At 43.9% G+C, this 23,424-nt stretch overlaps 1 protein-coding gene across 5 annotated transcripts in view; it reads left to right on the top strand.

Annotated features, from left to right (window-relative positions):
* TRPM2 (transient receptor potential cation channel subfamily M member 2) overlaps positions 1–23,424 on the top strand; it is a 577,304-nt gene that overhangs the window by 469,862 nt on the left and 84,018 nt on the right. For all 5 annotated transcript variants that reach the window (XM_056536782.1, XM_056536781.1, XM_056536783.1 and 2 more), the window contains one exon: positions 5,707–5,812. In XM_056536782.1, coding sequence (XP_056392757.1) covers positions 5,707–5,812 — 106 coding nt within the window. The remainder of the gene's footprint in view (positions 1–5,706; positions 5,813–23,424) is intronic.

The following is a 23,424-nucleotide window of genomic DNA, read 5'->3' as shown; positions in this document are numbered from 1 at the left end:
CCTTCTGAGCCCTCTACTGCGCCCGCCGAACAATTAACATAGACATATGAGGTATGTGCTTACTCGAGAGAAATTGGGTTTAAAATACAAGTTAAAAATTTTCTCCTTTTTACCCCTTGCAAAAATTCAAAAATTGGGTCTACAAGAACATGCGAGTGTAAAAAATGAAGATTTTTAATTTTCTCCTTCACTTTGCTGCTATTCCTGTGAAACACCTAAAGGGTTAATACACTTACTGAATGTCATTTTGAATACTTTGGGGGTGTAGTTTTTATAATGGGGTCTTTTATGTGGTATTTCTAATATGAGAATACAAGCAGAGAGCTTCAAAGTTAGAAAAATGCAAAATTTTCATTTTTTTCATCAAATTTGGGGATTTTTCACCAAGAAAGGATGCAAGTTACCATAAAATTTTACCACTAAGTTAAAGTAGAATATGTCACGAAAAAAACAATCTCGGAATCAGAATGATAACTAAAAGCATTCCAGAGTTATAAATGTTTAAAGTGACAGTGGTCAGAATTGCAAAAAACGCTCCGGTCCTTAAGGTGAAAAAGGGCTCGGTCCTTAAGGGGTTAATCTCTGTTGTATGTAAATTGTTTGAGGGTTTTCTAAGAGATGCTATTTTGGAGTATCTTGAAAAAAATTAATGTATGACTCCATACCAGCATGGCTTTATGAGGCATAGGTCCTGTCAAACTAACCTGATCAGCTTTTATGAGGAGGTGAGCTCCAGACTGGACCAGGGGGAATCTCTGGATGTCATATATCTGGATTTTTCCAAATCATTTGATACTGTGCCACATAAAAAATTGGTGCATAAAATGAGAATGATTTGACTGGGGAAAATGTGTGCAAGTGGGTAAGTAACTGGCACAGTGATAGGAAACAGATAGTGGTTATTAATAGTACTTATTCTGATTGGGTGACTTTTACTAGTGGGGTACCACAGGGGTAAGTCTTGGGTCCTATTCTATGTAATATATTAATTAATGACCTTGTAGAGTTGAATAGTAGAGTAGCAAAGTTTGCAGATGATACTAAACTCTGTAAAGTGGTTAACACAATAGAGGACAGTGCACTGTTACAAATGGTTCTGGATAGGTTGGAGGTTTGGGCTGTGAAGTGGCAGATGAAGTTCAATACTGATAAATGTAAGGTAATGCTTATGGGGAGGAAAAATCCAGGCTGGAATTATGAATTAAATGGGAGAACACTTGGGACGACTGACATGGAAAAGGACTTGGGAGTCTTAGTTAACAGTAAATTTAGCTGTAGTGACCAGTGTCGGGCAGATGCTGCCAAGGCAAATAAAATCATGGGGTGCATCAATAGGGGCATATATGCCCAAGACAAGGAAATAATTCTACCGCTGTACAAATCACTAATCAGACCACACATAGAATAATGTGTACAGTACTGGGCACCAGTGTACAAGAAAGATATAGTGGAGCTGGAGAGGGTTCAAAGACAGGCAACCAGAGTTATACAAGGAATGGGAGGACTACATTACCCAGAAAGATTATAAGAATTAGGGTTTATTAGTTTAGAAAAAAGGAGGCTTAGGGGCTACCTAATGAATATGTATAAATATATCAAGGGACCATACAGAGATCTCGCTCATGATCTATTTATACCCGGGACTGTATCTATAACAAGGGGGCATACTTTATGCCTTGAGGAACGAAGGTTTCTACACCAGCACAAACAGGAATTTTTTACTGTAAGAGCAGTGAGACTATGGAATTGTCTGCCTGAGGAGGTGGTCATGGTGAACTCTATAAAAGAGTTCAAAAGGGGCCTGCATGCATTTTTGGAGAGTAATAACATAGCTGGTTATGTATACTAGATTTATAGGGACAGAACGTTGATCCAGGAATTTATTCTGACTGCCATATTTGGAGTCGGGAAGGAATTTTTACCTCTAGTAAGAGTTTTTTTTTTTTTTTTCCTTCCTCTGGATCAATTCAGTAGGGACTCATTAGGGATATAGGTTGAACTTGATGGACTCTGGTCTTTTTTTCAACCTTATTAACTATGAACCCGGTACCCGGAGGCGGTACCCTTAAGAAACATGGCCTCCAAAAGTATCTCTAGGGAATTGTTTTACATGTTCTCTCGCACAGGGGTCCCTAAAGAAATCCTTACTACCCAGGGTACGCCCTTTATGCCAAAGGTCATTAAAGAACTATGCAAGTTGTTTAAAATCACTCACATCACTCACACCTCAGTGTACCACCCTCAAACGGACAGGTTAGTAGAGAGGTTTAACAAAAACATATGGTAAAAAAGGTAGTAGAAAGGGATGGCCAGGACTTGGACTGTCTATTACCCTACTTCATGTTCTCTATCAGGGAGGTGCCCCAGGTGTCTACAGGGTTTTTGCCCTTTGAGTTAGTCTATGGCCGCCATCCAAGTGGTTTATTAGATGTTGCCAAATAAACCTCGGAGATCGAGGCCACCCCATATAAAAGTATTATTGAACATATGGCCCAAATGCAGGACCGGATATCGACGGTGATGCCTATAGTCAAAGAGCATCTGCAGAGAGCTCAAAAAGCCGAGAGCAAAATTTATAACAGATCTGCCAGGGTGAGGGCCTTCAATCCTGGGGACAGGGTCTTGGTTTTAGTGTCCACCATCAAAAGTAAGTTTCTAGAAAAGTGGAAGGGTCCCTATGAGTGTGTAGAAAAAATTAGTGAGGTGAATTACAAGGCCCATCAACCAGACAGGAGAAAACCCTTCCAGGTTTACCACATAAACTTGATCAAGCCATGGAAAGATTGCGAGGCTTTGGTGGCCTCCCAGATTGAGGTTAAAGATGTAGTGCAACCAGTTCCCCCAATAACAATAGGTGAGACATTGTCAGTGCACCAGAAGCAGGAGGTGAGGGAATTCCTGCAGGAAAACAGAGGCAAGTTTTCTGACCTACCGGGCTGTACTCATCTAATAAAACACCAGGTTGGTATTCAAACTGAGCCTCACAGTAAAATAAACCTAAAGCCATACAGGATTCCAGAAGCGCATAGGGAGGCAGTGTCCTCTGAGGTAAAGCACATGCTTGAATTAGGTGTCATTGAGGAGTCTACTTGTGAATGGTCAAGTCCCATTGTGCACCCCTACCCTTCAATTCCCTGGTTGAACTTGATGGACATATGTCTCTTTTCAACCATACTAACTATGTAACTATGTAATCCCAAAGCCCAATGGGACGTGGAGGATCTGTAATGACTTCAGAAAATTAAAAGAGGTCGAATATATGAACTTATTGAGAGGCTTGGGAGGGCAAGGTACATCACAACACTTGACCTTACAAAGGGTTATTGGCAGATACCGTTATCTGATGAGGCTAAAGAGAAGACTGCATTCTCCACTCCAGAAGGCCTGTTTCAGTATGTTGTGATGCCATTTGGGTTACATGGGGCCCTGCTACATTTCAGAGGCTGATGGATCTAATCTTGAGACCACATTGGGATTATGCTGCTGCTTACCTGGACGATGTGGTCATTTTTTCATCTGACTGGAAAAGTCACCTCTGTAAGGTACAGGCTGTGTTAGATGCCATCAGTCATGCAGGCTTAAGCATAAAACCTGAGAAATGTGCAGTGGGTTTAGAATAAGCAAAATACCTTGCTTATATTATTGTTGGCTGGTTAAACCTCAGATCAATAAGATTGAGGTGATACAGAACTGGTCCAGGCCATGAACAAAGAAACAGGTGAAGGCCTTCCATGGCATAACCGGGTACTACCATCGGTTCGTGCCCAACTTTGCCTCAATTGCTACACCATTGACAGACTTAACAAAGGGCGGTAAGCCAGTAATGGTGAACTGGACCCTGGGTAGAGAATTTGTTTTGGTGACAGATCATGCTCCTCTGCCCTGGATGAAATAAAATAAAGAGAGAAATGCAAGAGTGACCAGATGGTTTCCCTCCTTACAAAATTTTAGTTTTAAAGTGGAACACGGACCGGGGAAAATTACAAGGGTATCCGGATGCATTGTCCAGGGTGTACTGTATGGTCACAAAAAATCCCCAGCACTCTGGTCTGAAGAAGAGGCGGGGGGGGGGGGGGGCGGGGGATGTGGTAAAGTGTATGGGAAAGTGGTGGATGGAGTGTATATTTCACCTGGTTTCCTCAGCCAGGCATGATGAAGGAAATCCAGAAGGTTACATGAAATCTTCTTGGACGTTTGAAACCTGCTGCCTGTGTGAATACTGGAATACTGTCATTGCTGACCTTACAGTGTGAGCTGTTCCTTACAATATATATATATATATATATATATATATATATACACAAATTTCAGGTATGTATTAATCTTCCACTCTAACTCTTTGGCTGCCTGTTACCCTACACCCCCTACTCCCAGTCTACTGGAGGCACCAGGTGCTCTATATAATTTGTCAGTCAACTACCTTTTCAATTTTTATTGTAAAATTTTTTTTTATATTGGGGGCAACCATTATATTTTGTGTTATTTTTATACTAATCCTGTTACCTACTAAATAATTTGTATATGGTTTCATTCCTATTTTGCTTTGTATTTATTACAAATTTCTTTGAATACTTGGTATGCAACAGCATCTTACCAGAAATGTAATGACCCAGTCAGAGTCAAAAGCTATTTGCTCACAGCAACCATTGCATCATAAGAGGTATGACTACGACCAGGGCTGCGGGGTATTCATGGAAAAAGTTCTGTACCCCCAGGCGCATGCAGCTCTCAACTGCATGTGCGTCCTAAGGATATACACGCAGTTGTAAGATAGACTTTGATGGGACACTAAGGCGGTGGCTCTTTCACTTCACATCACTTAAGAGGAGACAGCTGCAAGTAGTATTTTTTTCTATCACAGGGTCTAAAAGGGCACAGAGTTGGGGCAGTTGGAGGGGCCTAATATTTTTTATGGGGGCCTAATATTTGAAATAAGGGCACATGGAGGGGCCTAATACTATAATGGCACAAAAGTCGCCTAGTACTACAGTATATAGTAACACTAAAGGGGCCTAATACTACACAACTACTACATCGGGGTCTAACTACTATGTGGGGGCACAGAGGGGCCTAACTACTATATGGGGGCACAGATGGGCCTAACTACTATGTGGGGGCACAGAGGTGGGCCTAACCACTGTTTGTGGAACATAGGTGGCCTGAGAACTTTATGTGGCACAGAGGGATGTAACTACTACATAGGGACACAGAGGAGTTCCAAATACTATATGGGAGCACAGAGGGGCCTAACTACCAAGTAGGGAGCACATTGGCTACCTAAATACTATAGGGGGCACAAAGTGGTAACTGTTATTGTGTGGGGTAATACAGATGGAGAGTTCTTATAAAGGGAGAAGGATGCTGGAGCATAGAGCCTGAAGTTCTTGTCTGGCAGATTCTATGGTGATAAGTCATGGCTGGGAGAAGTCTTCTTGGTGGTCCAGGACAGATGGCGATGGAATAAGAAAAGTAAATAACTCTGATCAAAGAGAAGACCCCCCCTGTGAATTACTGGGTGTAAATGCACTGTAATCAGTATGGGTCAGTGTATGAGGAGAGTATTTATATTTTTGCTATATCCTATTGCAAGGAGGGGCCAGGCCAAAATTTGCCCTAGAGTCCACTTGTCTTGATAAATTTGGACCAATGTGTTGCAAAAATGTACTTTGTTTTATGCTAGTAGAGTATATACTCTGTTTTTTGCAGGTGGAAAAGAAACAAAGATGGATCTATCAGTAAAAGAAAATCTAAGAAAATGCTGGAAATCCTAGCCATCAAGCACATTACTTCAGATCATTGGGCTCTTCCTGGAGTAGGTTTCTTAGCAATGTTATTATTCTTCTTATATGTTAAAACGCCTTACAACCTCTTTTTCTCTCCTGTTTTTTAATCACCTACTGACTGCCCATATGCTTTATATGTACAGATTGTCAACAATTACCTCTGCACAGTATGTAGAGTATTGCAGCAGCATGGAAATCATGCTTCAGCTAGAGAAGGGAGCCAAAATGTTAGTGCCAGCTGGGCACTCCAGAGAAAAGATTGGGACAGTGTATTACCATCTCTGCCCTTCCTTTCGCTGTATGCTCATTGTTCAGTTAGTGATGTGTATACAGCTCAGCAGAAAGTAAAACTAGTTTCCTGGACAGGTATTTCCTTGTAATGCTATGTTCACATGGTGGAATTTCTGTGCTTCCTCTCAGATTCCTTTCTGCCAAGCTGGCAGCAGATTATTTGTAGGTTTGCAGATTCCTTTGGGAATGTGTGTGGACTTTGTGCAGAATTTATTCAGAATGTCTTTTGCTCAACACACAGATTCTGGATGGAATTCAGTTTCCCATGGACTCTGCTTAGAAATTCTGGATTGCAGAATCTGGAATGCAGAATTTCCGACACGGAATGCAGGAAAATGAGCCATCCTGCATCCACTCTGTCCTGGCTTTCTTCCCGTAACTTCCTCTGGCCCCCACCCTTGGAAACAGTCATGTGACTTTTATGCTGTCTCTGAGTCCATGTAAGCCACACCCCCAGAATCAACTGAACAGAAGAAAGATCTGATAACTCCCAGGAAGTGGGGGAGTTTACAGATGGACTTTGACTTCTTGGGAATGCTGGGAGTTATAGTTTTGCAACAGATGGAGGCACCCATGGAGGCTTAGTAATGCTCTGAGGGTTGGGTCCAAGGGATTGGGGAAGAAAACGGCAGTTAGGAGGAAGTGAGCACAGAACGGCAGCAAAGGATGCTGGAACCTGTAGTTTATATACAGCATATGGGGAAGGGAACAAGTAGGAGGGCAGAATGAAAAACTATAAACACATATAAAACTGAAAAATAAATATAAGAAAAACAAATGGCCCAAACTATGCCCTGGCCTTGGCCCTATATAGAGCCCCTATATGTTAATGTTATAGTAACAGAACCAGATATTAAAGCATTTAAGTGTCACGTTGTGCTCTTAACCCATTGAGAATATAGCCAATTTTCATTTTTTGCATTTTCTTTTTCTCCTTTTTACAAGCCATCCTTTTTCTCCTTTTTAAAATCCATCTACAGAGCCGTATAAGGCTGGAACTCCACCGAGGTTTTTTTTTTTTTTTGCAAAAATGCCATAAAAAACGCCAATTTTCATGCACAGCGTTTTTTCAGTGAAAAAACAATGCATCCAGATGTTAGCTGCAAGTCAATAGTAAACTGCAAAATGCCAGATTCACTTGGCGTTTTTCAGTTTGCCGTTTTTTTTAATCCTTTTGGCGTTTTTCAGCAATTTCTGGCTCAGAGGCTGGATTTTCAAAACGCCCGACAAAACCTAGTTTGGCGTTTTTTGCCCTGAAATCGTGGTGTTTTCCTCCCATAGAAGTCTATGGGAGAGTAAAAACGCCAAGAAAAACGCCATGTTGGTTTTAAATTTTGCGTTTTGTAGGCGGTTTTTATTCTTTTTTGGACTTTAGCGATCCAAAAAAATTACAGAGATTTTTTATTAAAATTTTGTAGGGTACCATAAAAAAAATTAATAAAAAAGATACAGTAGTGATGGAAAATGTAACGAAACTTATCTTTTTTATTATGAAATGTTTATTCATTTTTAAACAGCGATCAATTTATGTGAGCGGGTAAAGCACTAAAAATTTAGCCGACAATAATAAAAATGTAGTGTGTGTGTGTGTGTTTTTCACTTTTTTTTTTTTACATTTTTTAGTTAGTACTACTACTCCCAGCATGGAACACACTGTTCCATGATGGGAGTAGTAGTACCTGTACTAATTGACAGATCGCCGGGGTCCCTTGCGATCCTCTTGTATAATGTATAGATGCGGCCGCTCTTCTATGGTCCCCTGCACTGCCGTATATATATATATATATATATATATATATATATATATATATATATACATATTCATATTTACCGCAGAGCTGTGATTGGCCAGATGGTTCCAGCCAATCACAGCTCTCTGTGAGAAATAGGAATATGTGTATATATACGGCGTGCAGGGTGCAGGGCACCATAGGAGAGCGGCAGCCGCATCCATACATTTTACTAGAGGATTGCAGCGGGTGTCAGGAGTGATACCCGCAGTGATCTTTCCTTAACTACAAGTACTACTACTCCCATCATGGAGTACACTCTGCTCCATACTGGGAGCTGTAGTACCTGCATTAATAGACAGATTGCGGCAGGTGTCAGAAATTACACTCGCTGCGATCTGTCTATTAATGCAGGTACTACAGCTCCCAGCATGGAGCAGAGTGTGCGCCACGTTGGGAGTAGGAGTACCTGCAGGTAAGAACAGATCACAGCTGGTATCACTACTGACATCCGCTGTGATCGTCCTGTCTATAGCAGAGATGGAGCGGCTGTATACATCGCTTGCATCCCTGCTCTGCACTATACTCCGAGCCGGCCACTCATTCATTCATCTTTTCCTCACAGCTGTGATTGGCTGCAACCATCCGGCCAATCACAGCTCTGGGCGGAAAATATGAATGAGTGATGTGAATAAAGCAGTACAGAGTACAGAGTACAGAGCAGAGGTGCGAGCGCTGTATAGAGCCGCTCCATCTCTGCTATATTATGGACGATCGCATTGGGTGTCAGACTGACACCCGGGGCAATATGTCTATAGTACAGGTACTACTACTCCCAGCATGGAACAGTGTGTTCCATGCTGGGAGTAGTAGTACTACATAAAAAATGTAAAAAAAAAAAAAAGAGAGAGAGAGAGAGAAAAAAAAGTTAAACACACACACATACTTTATAAAAAATTTTGTGATACAAAATAAACATTTAGTTAAATACATTTTTACATCCCTACTGCATCCTTTAAATTTTTTATTTTTATTTATTTTTTGATACCCAACTATTTTGTAAAAAAAACAAAAAAAAAAAAACCAAAAGGGGCCAAAAAAGGCAAATTCCACACAAAGGTAAAAACGCCAGAAAAACACCAGAAAAAACACCAAAATGCAGGGGAAAACTGTGGCAGTTTTTTGGGTGTTGTTATGCCACAATAATCGCAGGGCAAAAATCTCAGTGGAGTCCTAGCCTTATGGTTGTTTTTGAGCGACCAGTTTATTAGTACTATAAAATTAATGTCAAATTTTGGGGAGCTTTGTTTTTACATAGTTCACTTTATGGTAAAACTAACTTTTTGATCTATGCGCTGTATGAGGGCCCATTTTTTGAGCTAGGATCTGTAGTTTTTATTTGTCCTATTTTGAAGTAGATCAAACTTTTTGATCACTTTTTATAATCCGTTTTCTGATAAATATAAAAAACGTTTCTATGTTATTTGTAAAGTGGGGAAAAAGGGATTATTTGAACTTATTTAAAAAATTTTAAGTACCCTTAGGGGGCTTTTATAAGCAATCACTGGATTGCTTATACTAACCAATGCAATGGTATGCTATTGCATTAATCAATTAGATTGGCACTCTGCTAGTAGATGCTCTCTGTGGCAGGCGTTATTAGAGGGACGATATGGTAGGTCTACTAAAAGCCTCTGCCTACTTTATTAACTGACTGGCAGCCCGCTATTGAGAGGTTCATAGCAGCCAGCTCCCACCATCTTTGAAGAAAGTTCAGCGCTCCTGAGTCACCAAGGGGTTAAAAAAAAAGTATTTACATTTTATTTTTTAGATTCTCCACCAATGTCATGCAAAATAAAAATTTACTAAGATAAAAATAGCATAAAGATGAAGTATAATTATTTTTTAAATCAACTGGTGCCAGAAAGTTAAACAGATTTGTAAATTACTTCTATTAAAAAATCTTAATCCTCTCAGTACTTATTAGCTGCTGAATACTACAGAGGAAATTATTTTCTTTTTGGATCACAGTGCTCTCTGCTGACATCACGAACAGCTAATCAGTGCAGGAATGATTAAGATTTTTTAATAGAAGTAAATTACAAATCTGTTTAACTTTCTGGCACCAGTTGATAAAAAAAAAGTTCTCCACCGGAGTACCCATTTAGCTTCTTAACCCCTAGGGGACGGAGCCCATTATGACCCTAAGGACGGGAGCATTTTTTGCAAATCTGACCACTGTCACTTTAAGCATTAATAACTCTGGAATGCTTTTACTTATAAATTTGATTCCGAGATTGTTTTTTCGTGACATATTCTACTTTATGTTAGTGGTAAATTTTCGGCGATACTTGCATCCTTTCTTGGTGAGAAATGCAAAAATTTCATGAAAAATTTGAAAATTTTGCATTTTTCTAACTTTGAAGCTCTCTGCTTATAAGGAATATGGATATTCCAAATAAATTATATATTGATTCACATATACAATATGTCTACTTTATGTTTGCATCATAAAATGGAAAACATCAGAGGGCTTCAAAGTTCAGCAACAATTTTCCAATTTTTCGCAAAATTTTAAAAATCGGAATTTTTCAGGGACCAGTTCAGGTTTGAAGTGGATTTGAAGGGTCTTCTGGTTAGAAATACCCCATAAATGACCCCATTATAAAAACTGCACCCCTCAAAGTATTCAAAATGACAGTGTGTTAATCCTTTAGGAATAGCAGCAAAGTGAAGGAGAAAATTCAAAATCTTCATTTTTTACACTGGCATGTTCTTGTAGACCCAGTTTTTGAATTTTTACAAGGGGTGAAAGGAAAAAAATCCTCAAAAAAATTTGTAACCCAATTTCTCTCGAGTAAGAAAATACCTCATATGTGTATGTCGAGTGTTCGGCGGGTGCACTAGAGGGCTCAGAAGCGAAGGAGCAACAATGGGATTTAGGAGAGTGAGTTTTTCTGAAATGGTTTTTGGGGGGCATGTCCCATTTAGGAAGCCCCTATGATGCCAGGACAGCAAAAAACCCCACATCGCACACTATTATGGAAACTACACCCCTCAAGGAACGTAACAAGGGGTACAGTGAGCCTTAACACCCCACAGGTGTTTGACAACTTTTTGTTAAAGTCGGATGTGTAAATGAAAAAAAATATTTTCCTACTAAAATGCTGTTTTTTCCCCAAATTTAACTTTTTTACAAAGGGTAATAGGAGAAAATGCCCCCCAAAATTTGTAACCCCATTTCTTCTGAGTATGTAAATACCCCATGTTTGGACGTCAAGTGCACTGCGAGCGAACTACAATGCTCAGAAGAGAAGGAGCGCCATTGAGCTTTTAGAGAGATAATTTGTTTGGAATGGAAGTCGGGGGCCATGTGCATTTACAAAGCCCCCCGTGGTGCAAGAACAGTGGACCCCCCCACATGTGACCCCATTTTGGAAACTACACCCCTCATGGAATGTAATAAGGGGTACAGTGAGCATTTACAACCTACTGGCATTTGACAGATCTTTGGAACAGTGGGCTGTGCAAACAAAAAAATAAAATTTTTCATTTTCACGTACCACTGTTCCAAAAATCTGTCAGACACTTGTGGGGCAAAAATGCTCACTGTACCCCTTATTACATTCCATGAGGGGTGTAGTTTCCAAAATGGGATCACATGTGGGTATTTATTTTTTCGGGTTTATGTCAGAACCACTGTAAAATCAGCCACCTCTGTGCAAATCACCAATTTAGGCCTCAAATGTACATGATGCACTCTCACTCTTGAGCCTTGTTGTGCGCCCGCAGAGTATTTCACGCCCACATATGGGGTATTTCCGTACTCAGGAGAAATTGCGTTACAAATTTTGGGGGTCTTTTTTTCCTTTTACCTCTTGTGAAAATAAAAAGTAAAGGGCAACACCAGCATGTTAGTGTAAATTTTTTTTTTTTTACACTAACAGGCTGGCGTAGACCCCAACTTTTCCTTTTCATAAGGGGTAAAAGGAGAACAAGCCCCACAAAATTTGTAGTGCAATTTCTCCCGAGTACGGCGATACCCCATATGTGTCCCTAAACTGTTTCCTTGAAATACGACAGGGCTCCGAAGTGAGAGAGCACCATGCGCATTTGAGGACTAAATTAGGGATTGCATAGGGGTGGACATAGCGGTATTCTACGCCAGTGATTCCCAAACAGGGTGCCTCCAGCTGTTGCTAAACTCCCAGCATGCCTGGACAGTCAGTGGCTGTCCGGAAATGCTGGGATTTGTTGTTTTGCAACAGCTGGAGGCTCCGTTTTGGAAACACTGCCGTACAATACGTTTTTCATTTTTATTGGGGGGGGGGGGGCAGTGTAAGGGGGTGTTTATGTAGTGTTTTACTCTTTATTAGGTGTTAGTGTAGTGTAGTGTAGTGTTTTTAGGGTACATTCACACTGGCGGGTTACGGTGAGTTTCCCGCTAGGAATTTGCGCTGCGGCGAAAAATTTGACGCAGCTCATACTTGAAGCAGGAAACTTGCTGTAAACCTGCCCGTGTGAATGTACCCTGTACGTTCTCATGGGGGGGGGGGGGGGAACCTCCAGCTGTTTCAAAACTACAACTCCCAGCATGCACGGTATGTCAGTATATGCTGGGAGTTGTAGTTTTGCAACAGCTGGAGGCACACTGGTTGGAAAACCTTCAGTTAGATTATGTTACCTAACTCAGTATTTTCCAACCAGTGTGCCTCCAGCTGTTGCAAAACTACAATTCCCAGCATGTACTGATCACAGAAGGGCATGCTGGGAGATGTAGTTATGCAACAGCTGGAGGTACGCAACTACAACTCCCAGCATGCCAAGACAGCTGTTTTCTGTGTGGGCATGCTGGAATTTGTAGTTTTGCAACATCTGGAGTGCTACAATTTAGAGACCACTGAACAGTGATCTCCAAACTGTGGACCTCCAGATGTTGCAAAACTACAACTCCCAGCATGCCCAGACAGCAAACAGCTGTCTGGGCATGCTAGGAGTTGTAGTTTTGCAAGATCTAGAGGGCAGTATAGAGATCACTGTGCAGTGGTTTCTAAACTGCAGACCACCAGCTGTTGCAAAACTACAGATTCCAGCATGCCCACACAGCAAACAGCTGTCTGGGCATGCTGGGAGTTGTAGTTTTGCAACATCTGGAGGGCTACAGTCTAGAGACCACTATAGTGGTCTCAGACTGTAGCCCTCTAGATGTTGATAGGCAACTACTCACCGGCTTCCGTCGCATCCGGGAGCCGTCCTCTTCTGCCGCACGCCGCCGCAGATCTCCGTCGCCGCCCGCCGATCCCCGTCGCTCCGCTGCCTCCGGAGGGGTAAGTGGACTCCGGCGCCGCTCCTCTTCGTTTTCCCAGTTCTGCCCCGCCTATTGTGGGAGGGCAGGACGGGAAAGCGAAAGTAAACCCCTCCGCCCCTGATCTGCTATTGGTGGTCGCGTCTAGACCACCAATAGCAGGGATAGGAGGGGTGGCACCCGTGCCACCTCACTCCTATCGCTTTAGGGGGATCGTGGGTGTCTTAGACACCCGCGATCCCCCTTCTATTCCGGGTCACCAGGTCACCATAGACCGTAATGATTCAGAATCGGCGCAAATCGCAAGTGTGAATTCACTTACGATTTGCACCGATCGCCGACATGGGGGGGTCTAATGACCCCCCTGGGCATTTGCACGGGGTGCCTGCTGATAGATATCAGCAGTCACCCCGGCCCGGTCCCCACCCGGCGCGCGTCGGGGACCGAAATTCCCACGGGCATATGGATACGCCCTTCGTCCTTAAGTACCAGGACGCAAGGGCGTATGCATACGCCCTTCGTCCCCAACAGGTTAAGGACCCAGCCAATTTTCACTGTAGGACTCGGCCATTTTTTGAACATCTGACCACTGTCACTTTAAACATTAATAACTCTGGGATGCTTTTACCTTTCATTCTGATTCCAAGATAGTTTTTTCATGACATATTCTACTTTATGTTAATGGTAAAATTTTGTTGATACTTGCATCATTTCTTGGTGAAAAATGCTAAAAATTATGAAAAAATTGAAAATGTTGCATTTTTTTTACTTTGAAGCTCTCTGCTTATAAGGAAAATGAATATTCCAAATAAATTATATATTGATTCACATATACGATATGTCTACTTTATGTTTCCATCATAAAGTTAACATGTTTTTACTTTTGGAAGACATCAGAGGGCTTCAAAGTATAGCAGCAATTTTTCATAAAATTTTCAAAATCGAAATTTTTCAGGGACCAGTTCTGTTTTGAAGTGGATTTGAAGGGCCTTCATATTAGAAATACCCCACAAATGGCCCCATTATAAAAACTGCACCCATCAAAGTATTCAAAATGACATTCAAAAGGTTTGTTGACCCTTTAGATGTTTCACAGGAATAGCAGCAATTTGAAGGAGAAAATTCAAAATCTTCATTTTTTACACTGGCATGTTCTTGTAGACCAAGTTATTGAAAGTTTTTGAGGGGTAAAAGGAGAGAAAGCATCCTAAAATGTGTAACCCAATCTCTCTTGAGTAAGAAAATACTTCAAATGTGTATGTCAAGCTTTTGGCGGGTGCAGTAGAGGACTCAGAAGGGAAGGAGCAACAGTGGGATTTTGGAGAACAAGTTTTTCTGAAATGGTTTTTGGGGGGACATGTCACATTTAGGAAGCCCCTATGGTGCCAGAACAGCAGTATTCTGAGTATGGAAATACCCCATGTTAGGACGTAAAATGCTTTGCGGGCGAACTACAATGCTCAGAAGAGAAGGAGTCACATTTGGTTTTTGAAAAGCAAATTTTACTGAAATGGTTTTTGGGGGGCATGTCCCATTTAGGAAGCCACTATGGTGCCAGGACAGCAAAATAAAACCCTACTATTTTGGAAACTACACCCCTCAAGGCACGTAACAAGGGGTCCAGTGAGCCTTAACACCCCACAGGTGTTTGACGACTTTTCGTTAAAGTTGGATGTATAAATTATTATTTTTTTCACTAAAATGCTAGTTTTCCCTCAAATTTAAATTTTTTACAAGGGATAATAGGACAACCACCCCCCCCCCCCCCCAAAAAAAAAAAAATTTGTAACCCCATCTCTTCTGAGTATAGAAATACCTCATATGTGGACGTCAAGTGCTCTGCTGGCGCACTACAATGCTCAGAAGAGAAGGATGGCCATTGAGCTTTTGGGAAAAAAAATAGTTTGGAATGGAAGTCAGGGGCCATGTGCGTTTACAAAGCCCCCCGTGCTGCCAGAACAGTGGACCCCCCCACATGTGACCCTTTTTTGGAAACTACACCCCTCACAGAATTTAATAAGGGTTGCAGTGAGTATTTACACCCCACTGGTGTTTGACAGATCTTTGGAACAGTGGGCTGTGCAAATGAAAAATTACATTTTTCATTTTCAAGGACCACTGTTCCAAAAATCTGTCAGAAACATGTGGGGCATAAATGCTCACTGTACCCCTTATTACATTACGTGAGGGGTGTAGTTTCCAAAATGGGGTCACATGTGTGGGGGGGGGGGTCCATTGTTCTGGCACTATGGGGGCTTTGTATACACACGTGGCCTTCAATTCCGGACAAATTTTCTCTTCAAAAGCCCAATGGCTCTCCTTTTCTTCTGAGCCTTGTAGTTCGCCTGAATAGCACTTTACATCCTTACATGGGGTATTGTCTTACTCAGGAGAAATAGGGTTACAAATTTTGGAGGCTTTTTTCCTATTTTACCTTGTGAAAATGAAAAATTTAGGGTAACACCAGCATTTTAGTGAATTTTTTTTCTTCATTTTTCCATCCAACTTTGAATAATTTTCATTAAACACCTGTGGCATGTTAAGGTGCACTATACCCCTTGTTACATTCTGTGAGGTGTGTGGTTTGCAAAATGGGGTCACACGTTGGTATTTCTTTTTTTGCGTTTATGTCAGAACCGCTGTAAAATCAGCCACTACGCAAATCACCAATTTAAGCCTCAAATGTACATAGTGCACTCTCACTCCTGAGCCTTGTTGTGCGCCCGCAGAGCATTTTAAGCCCACATCTGGGGTATTTCCATACTCAGGACAAATTGCATTACACATTTTGGGGGTCTTTTTTTTTCTTTTACCTCATGTGAAAATAAAAAGTATGGGGCAACACCAGCATGTTAGTGTAACATTTTTTATTTTTTTACACTAACAAGCTGGTGTAGCCCCCAACCTTTCCTTTTCATAAGAGGTAAAAGGAGAAAAGGCACCACAAAATTTGTAGTGCAATTTCTCCCAAGTACGGAAATACCCCATATGTGGCCCTAAACTTTTTCCTTGAAATACGACAGGGCTCCGAAGTGAGAGAGCGCCATGCGCATTTGAGGACTAAATTAGGGATTGCATAGGGGTGGACATAGGGTATTCTACGCCAGTGATTCCCAAACAGGGTGCCTCCAGCTGTTGTTAAACTCCCAGCATGCCTGGACAGTCAGTGAATGTCCGGAAATGCTGGGAGTTGTTGTTTTGCAACAGCTGGAGACTCCGTTTTGGAAATTCTGCCATACAATATGTTTTTCATTTTTATTGGGGTGGGGGGGGGGACAGTGTAAGGGGGTGTATATGTAGTGTTTTACCCTTTATTATGTGTTAGTGTAGTGTTTTTAGGGTACGTTCGCACTGGCATGTTACGGTGGGTTTCCTGCTAGGAGTTTGCACTGCGGCGAAAAATTTGCCGCAGCCAAAATTTGAAGCAGGAGACTTACTGTAAACCAGACTGTGTGAATGTACCCTGTACGTTCACATGGGGTAGGGGGGGGGGACCTCCAGCTGTTTCAAAACTACAACTCCCAGCATGTTCTGACAGACCGAGCATGCTGGGAGTTGTACTTTTGCAACAGCTGGAGGCACACTGGATGGAAAACCTTCAGTTAGCTCCTGTTCCCTAACTCAGTATTTTCCAACCAGTGTGCCTCCAGCTGTTGCAAAAGTACAACTCCCAGCATGTACTGATCACCGAAGGGCATGCTGGGAGATGTATTTATGCAACAGCTGGAGGTACCCAATTACAACTCCCAGCATGCCGAGACAGCTGTTTGGGCATGCTGGGATTTGCAGTTTTGCAACATCTGGAGAACTACAGTTTAGAGACCACTGTATAGTGGTCTCAAACTATAGCCCTCCAGCTGTTGCAAAATACATATTCCAGCATGCCCAAACAGCTGTCTGGGCATGCTGGGAGTTGTAGTTTTGCAACATCTGGAGGGCTACAGTTAGAGACCACTGTATAGTGATCTCAAATTGTACCCTCCAGATGTTGCTAGGCAACTCACAGGCTTCGGTAGGATCCAGCCGCACGACATTGTTGCCCACCGATCTCCGTTGCCCGCTGGGTAATTGGATCTTCTACCGTCGGTCCTCTTCGGTTTCCCCGTTCTGCCCCGCCTATTGTGGGTGGGCAGGACGGAGAAAACAAAAGTTACCCCCGATCTGCTATTGGTCGTCTCTTCTGACCAATAGGAGGGATAGGAGGGGTGGCACCCCTGCCACCTCACTCTTATCCCTTCAGGGGATCGTAGGTGTCTTAGACAACCGCGATTCCCTTTATATTCCGGGTCACCATAGACCCGGAATCGCTCAAATCGCAAGTGCGAATTCACTTGCGATTTGCCGCGATCGCCAACATGGGGGGGATTCTGATGTCCCCCCTGGGCGTTTGCACAGGATGCCTGCTGAATGATTTCAGCAGGCATCCCGGTCCGATCCCCACCCGGCGGGCAGCAGGGGCTGGAATTCTCCATGACGTACGCATACGCCATGGATCCTTAACCCGTTCAGGACCCATGACGTAACGTTACGTCCCGGCAGTTCCTGTCCCCACCGTGCGCCGATCGGGTCGGGATGCCTGCTGAAATCGTTCAGCAGGCATCCCGTGCAAATGCCCAGGGGGGTCATCAGACCCCCCCATGTCGGCGATCGCCGCAAATCGCATGTGAATTCACACATGCGATTTGCGGCTATTCCGGCGATGCGGGTCACGTGTGATCCGCTGACCCGGAGATACAAGGTGATCGGGGGTGTATGATACACCCCCTATCACCCACTGTATCTATGGGGAGGTGGCAATTTCGTAACCCCCCCAGGATCGCTGCTATTGGCTGGATCGTCCAGCCAATAGCAGCCGGCAGGGGAGGGGTTAACAGCATCTTCCCGCAGCTCCCGCCACTGGCTGAGTTCAGTCAGCGGTCAGAGCTGCTGGAGGAAGACCGGGACCCCCCCTCTGCCAAGATCGGAGCCCCCACAGAAGAAAATATATCAGGGAAAGAATACAATCCAGGGAAAGGAAGGGTAAAAAGTAAAAAAAAAAAAAAAAAAATTCCCCCCCCCCCCTGACCCCCTAATAGGTCCCCAAGGGTCTTCTGCAGTTTTTCAGTGTGACCCGGGCCCCAGCATTTCCCCCCCCCCCCATATAATGGTGTGTGATTTCCAATCACACACCGTTATACATAGTTACACCAAGCACACACACAGTACATACACCCCCCCCCCCCCGTCACCGCACGCCCCCCCCCCCCCCCCCACCGTAGAAAAAAGGCGATGGCTCGCCGGGCATTCCAACATTCCTGTGTTCTTCATCGTCCTCCTCATCATCTAGTACTGATGATGAGCCCCCTGCACGGCGGCGGAGACGCCGCCAGGCGAGGCCACGCACCCCCCATGATAGTGGCCCAGTGGCCGGCACTAGTGCGAGTGGTGATGCTGCTCGTACTAGGAGTCCGACCCCCCAGACAAGTTTACCAGAGCTCCCTTCCGGTGAACCTGTCTGGAGACCCCCAGAGGCTTATCAGCCACGGATTGCGGAGTTTGTTGGCGACTCCGGAATCCGGATTGACAATTCTGGATTCACTGAAATTGACTATTTCAGTTATTTTTTCAGTGACAGTTTTGTCAATCTGATGGTGGAGCAGACGAATCTGTACGCCAGGCAGTTCATCGCCCACCACCCGGATTCTTTTTTGGCCAGGTCCAATGAATGGTACACCGTCAGTGCAGCAGAAATGAGGACATTTTGGGGCCTCTTGCTGCATATGGGCCTGGTCAAAAAGCCAAGTGTCAGGCAGTACCCGAGCGGGGACGTCCTATACCAGACCCCGCTTTACAGTATGGTCATGACACGGAAGCGGTTCGAGGCCCACCCCGAGGTGATACCGCCCATGACCGGCTTTACAAAGTGAGGCCGGTCATCGATCACTTTGGGGCCAAATTTTTGGAGGCCTACGTAGGGAGCTCTCGGTTGATGAGTCTCTTATCAGTTTTAAGGGGAGACTCATCTTCCGCCAGTATATTCCTTCGAAGCGGGCGCGATATGGCGTGAAGCTCTATAAACTTTGTGAGAGTACCTCCGGGTACACTCTCAAGTTTAGAGTGTATGAGGGACGAGATTCCCGTATTGAACCCCCAGATTGTTCCCCCAATCTGGGTGTTAGCGGGAAAATCGTTTGGGAGCTTGTGCACCCATTGCTGGATAAGGGTTACCACGTGTATGTGGACAACTTTTATACCAGCATCCCTCTGTTCACATCCCTTGCCACCAGATCGCTGTCCGCTTGTGGGACCGTGCAGAAAAACCAGAGAGGCCTCCCTCTAAATTTTGTTAAGACACCTATTCCCAAGGGTGAGTCCCGTGCCCTTACCCATGAAAACCTGTTGCTGGTCAAGTATAAGGATAAGAGGGATGTCCTTATGCTGACCACTATTCATGGTAACGGCAGCTCACCTGTCCCTGTGCGAGGTACCACAACAACAGTCCTAAAGCCCGATTGTATTCTGGACTACAATCGGTATATGGGGGGAGTTGATCTTTCTGATCAAGTCCTCAAGCCATATAACGCCATGCGGAAGACACGAGTATGGTACAAGAAAGTTGCGGTCTACATGGTACAGGTTGCCATGTACAACTCTTTTGTACTGTCCCAGTACGCTGGCAACACAGGGACATTCCTCCAGTTCCAAGAAGAAGTCCTAAAGGTCCTGATCTTTGGCGACCGGGAAAGAGCAGGCCGGACTTCCCAAGGAATTGGAAATATAGGTGCCAGGATCGTCCTAGGCCAACACTTTCCAGGTGAGGTCCCCCACACTGGAAAGAAGGGACGAGCCCAGAAAAGATGCAGAGTGTGTTACAAGAGGGGGATTCGGAAGGACACCATCACTCAATGTGACACTTGCCCCGATCAGCCAGGCCTCTGCATTAAGGATTGCTTCAGGGAGTATCACACTTCCATGGAGTACTAAATTTTCCCTCTTCATTTAAATTTTCCACAATTTGACTCCAATGTACCAAGTCCAGAGTACATTCCAAGTTTTAACCCCATAAAACCACTAAATTGCCCAAAAAAAATGTTTAATAAATAAAAAAATTAAAATAGAAATAAAAACTGATAAGACCTCTGGGGGTATTTTTTTTAATAAAAAATGGGTCATGAGTCACTATCATCAGGGACTTTTTACGTTGCCTCAAATGCACAGCGCTCTCTCCTCCTGAGCGGGGTGCGCATTTGAGGCAACAGCTTAGGGATGGCCACACACATCACATTCCCAGAATGATGATTCAGAGCATAGGGTTTGGGGTGGGCATATTTTTTAGTTTTGGCTATGCTCTGGATCATCATTCTGGGAACATAACCTGTTTTATAATTTTATGTCCCACTGTACCCCATTTTAGTTATTTAGTGTACCCCAGTTATTTACCCCATGTAATGCCCCTTGAGGGGGGGTCCCACTGTTCTGGCTCCATAGGAGAAATACACAGCTCAAAGACCCTGACTGATCTCCGTCACCTCTATCGTCCAGCCAATAGCAGCCGGCAGGGGAGGGGTTAACAGCATCTTCCCGCAGCTCCCGCCACTGGCTGAGTTCAGTCAGCGGTCAGAGCTGCTGGAGGAAGACCGGGACCCCCCCTCTGCCAAGATCGGAGCCCCCACAGAAGAAAATATATCAGGGAAAGAATACAATCCAGGGAAAGGAAGGGTAAAAAGTAAAAAAAAAAAAAAAAAAATTCCCCCCCCCCCCTGACCCCCTAATAGGTCCCCAAGGGTCTTCTGCAGTTTTTCAGTGTGACCCGGGCCCCAGCATTTCCCCCCCCCCCCATATAATGGTGTGTGATTTCCAATCACACACCGTTATACATAGTTACACCAAGCACACACACAGTACATACACCCCCCCCCCCCGTCACCGCACGCCCCCCCCCCCCCCCCCACCGTAGAAAAAAGGCGATGGCTCGCCGTATGAGGGACGAGAGTGTATGAGGGACGAGATTCCCGTATTGAACCCCCAGATTGTTCCCCCAATCTGGGTGTTAGCGGGAAAATCGTTTGGGAGCTTGTGCACCCATTGCTGGATAAGGGTTACCACGTGTATGTGGACAACTTTTATACCAGCATCCCTCTGTTCACATCCCTTGCCACCAGATCGCTGTCCGCTTGTGGGACCGTGCAGAAAAACCAGAGAGGCCTCCCTCTAAATTTTGTTAAGACACCTATTCCCAAGGGTGAGTCCCGTGCCCTTACCCATGAAAACCTGTTGCTGGTCAAGTATAAGGATAAGAGGGATGTCCTTATGCTGACCACTATTCATGGTAACGGCAGCTCACCTGTCCCTGTGCGAGGTACCACAACAACAGTCCTAAAGCCCGATTGTATTCTGGACTACAATCGGTATATGGGGGGAGTTGATCTTTCTGATCAAGTCCTCAAGCCATATAACGCCATGCGGAAGACACGAGTATGGTACAAGAAAGTTGCGGTCTACATGGTACAGGTTGCCATGTACAACTCTTTTGTACTGTCCCAGTACGCTGGCAACACAGGGACATTCCTCCAGTTCCAAGAAGAAGTCCTAAAGGTCCTGATCTTTGGCGACCGGGAAAGAGCAGGCCGGACTTCCCAAGGAATTGGAAATATAGGTGCCAGGATCGTCCTAGGCCAACACTTTCCAGGTGAGGTCCCCCACACTGGAAAGAAGGGACGAGCCCAGAAAAGATGCAGAGTGTGTTACAAGAGGGGGATTCGGAAGGACACCATCACTCAATGTGACACTTGCCCCGATCAGCCAGGCCTCTGCATTAAGGATTGCTTCAGGGAGTATCACACTTCCATGGAGTACTAAATTTTCCCTCTTCATTTAAATTTTCCACAATTTGACTCCAATGTACCAAGTCCAGAGTACATTCCAAGTTTTAACCCCATAAAACCACTAAATTGCCCAAAAAAAATGTTTAATAAATAAAAAAATTAAAATAGAAATAAAAACTGATAAGACCTCTGGGGGTATTTTTTTTAATAAAAAATGGGTCATGAGTCACTATCATCAGGGACTTTTTACGTTGCCTCAAATGCACAGCGCTCTCTCCTCCTGAGCGGGGTGCGCATTTGAGGCAACAGCTTAGGGATGGCCACACACATCACATTCCCAGAATGATGATTCAGAGCATAGGGTTTGGGGTGGGCATATTTTTTAGTTTTGGCTATGCTCTGGATCATCATTCTGGGAACATAACCTGTTTTATAATTTTATGTCCCACTGTACCCCATTTTAGTTATTTAGTGTACCCCAGTTATTTACCCCATGTAATGCCCCTTGAGGGGGGGTCCCACTGTTCTGGCTCCATAGGAGAAATACACAGCTCAAAGACCCTGACTGATCTCCGTCACCTCTGAGTGTGCATGCTGTTTACGCCCAGACATGAGGTATGTCCTTACTCCAAAAAAATGTACTTACAAATTTACAATGACATTTTCTCCTTTTACCACTTGTGAAAATGAAAAATGTGGGGTAACCCCAGCATTTTAGTGTAAAAAAATCAAATTTTTCCTTTTCACATCCCACTTAATGAACATTTATCAAACACCTGTGGGGGGTTAAGGTTCACTGTACCCCTTGTTACGTTCCTTGCGGGGTGTAGTTTCCAAAATAGTATGCCATGTGTTTTATTTTTTTTGCTGTCCTGGCACCATAGGGGCTTCCTAAATGCGACATGCCCCCCCCCCCCCCCCCCCCAGTTCAGCAAAATTAGCAAATGTGACTCCTTCTATTCTAAACATTGTAGTGCGCCTGCAGTGCACTTGACGTCCACATATGGGGTGTTTCCATACTCAGAAGAGATGGGGTTACAAATTTTGGGGGGCATTTTCTCCTATTACCCCTTGCAAAAATTGAAAATTTGGGGGAAAACTAGCATTTTAGTGAAAAAAAAGAAAAAATAATTTACACATCCAACTTTTAACGAAAAGTCGTCAAACACCTGTGGGGTGTTAAGGCTCACTGTACCCCTTGTTACGTTCCTTGAGGGGTGTAGTTTCCAAAATAGTATGCCATGTGTTTTTTTTTGATGCTGTTCTGGCACCATAGGGGCTTCCTAAATGGGACATGCCCCCCAAAAACCATTTCAGGAAAAATTGCTTTGCAAAAGACAGATGTGACTCCTTCTCTTCTGAGCATTGTAGTGCGCCCGCAGTGCACTTGACGTCCACATATGGGGTGTTTCCATACTCAGAAGAGATGGGGTTACAAATTTTGGGGGGCATTTTCTCCTATTACCCCTTACAAAAATTGAAAATTTGGGGGAAAACTTGCATTTTAGTGA

Source organism: Hyla sarda, chromosome 8, assembly GCF_029499605.1.
Source record: "Hyla sarda isolate aHylSar1 chromosome 8, aHylSar1.hap1, whole genome shotgun sequence".
NCBI classification, from domain to species: domain Eukaryota; kingdom Metazoa; phylum Chordata; class Amphibia; order Anura; family Hylidae; genus Hyla; species Hyla sarda.
Note: the sequence above shows the minus strand (reverse complement) of the source record. Positions and strands in the feature narration are given on the sequence as shown.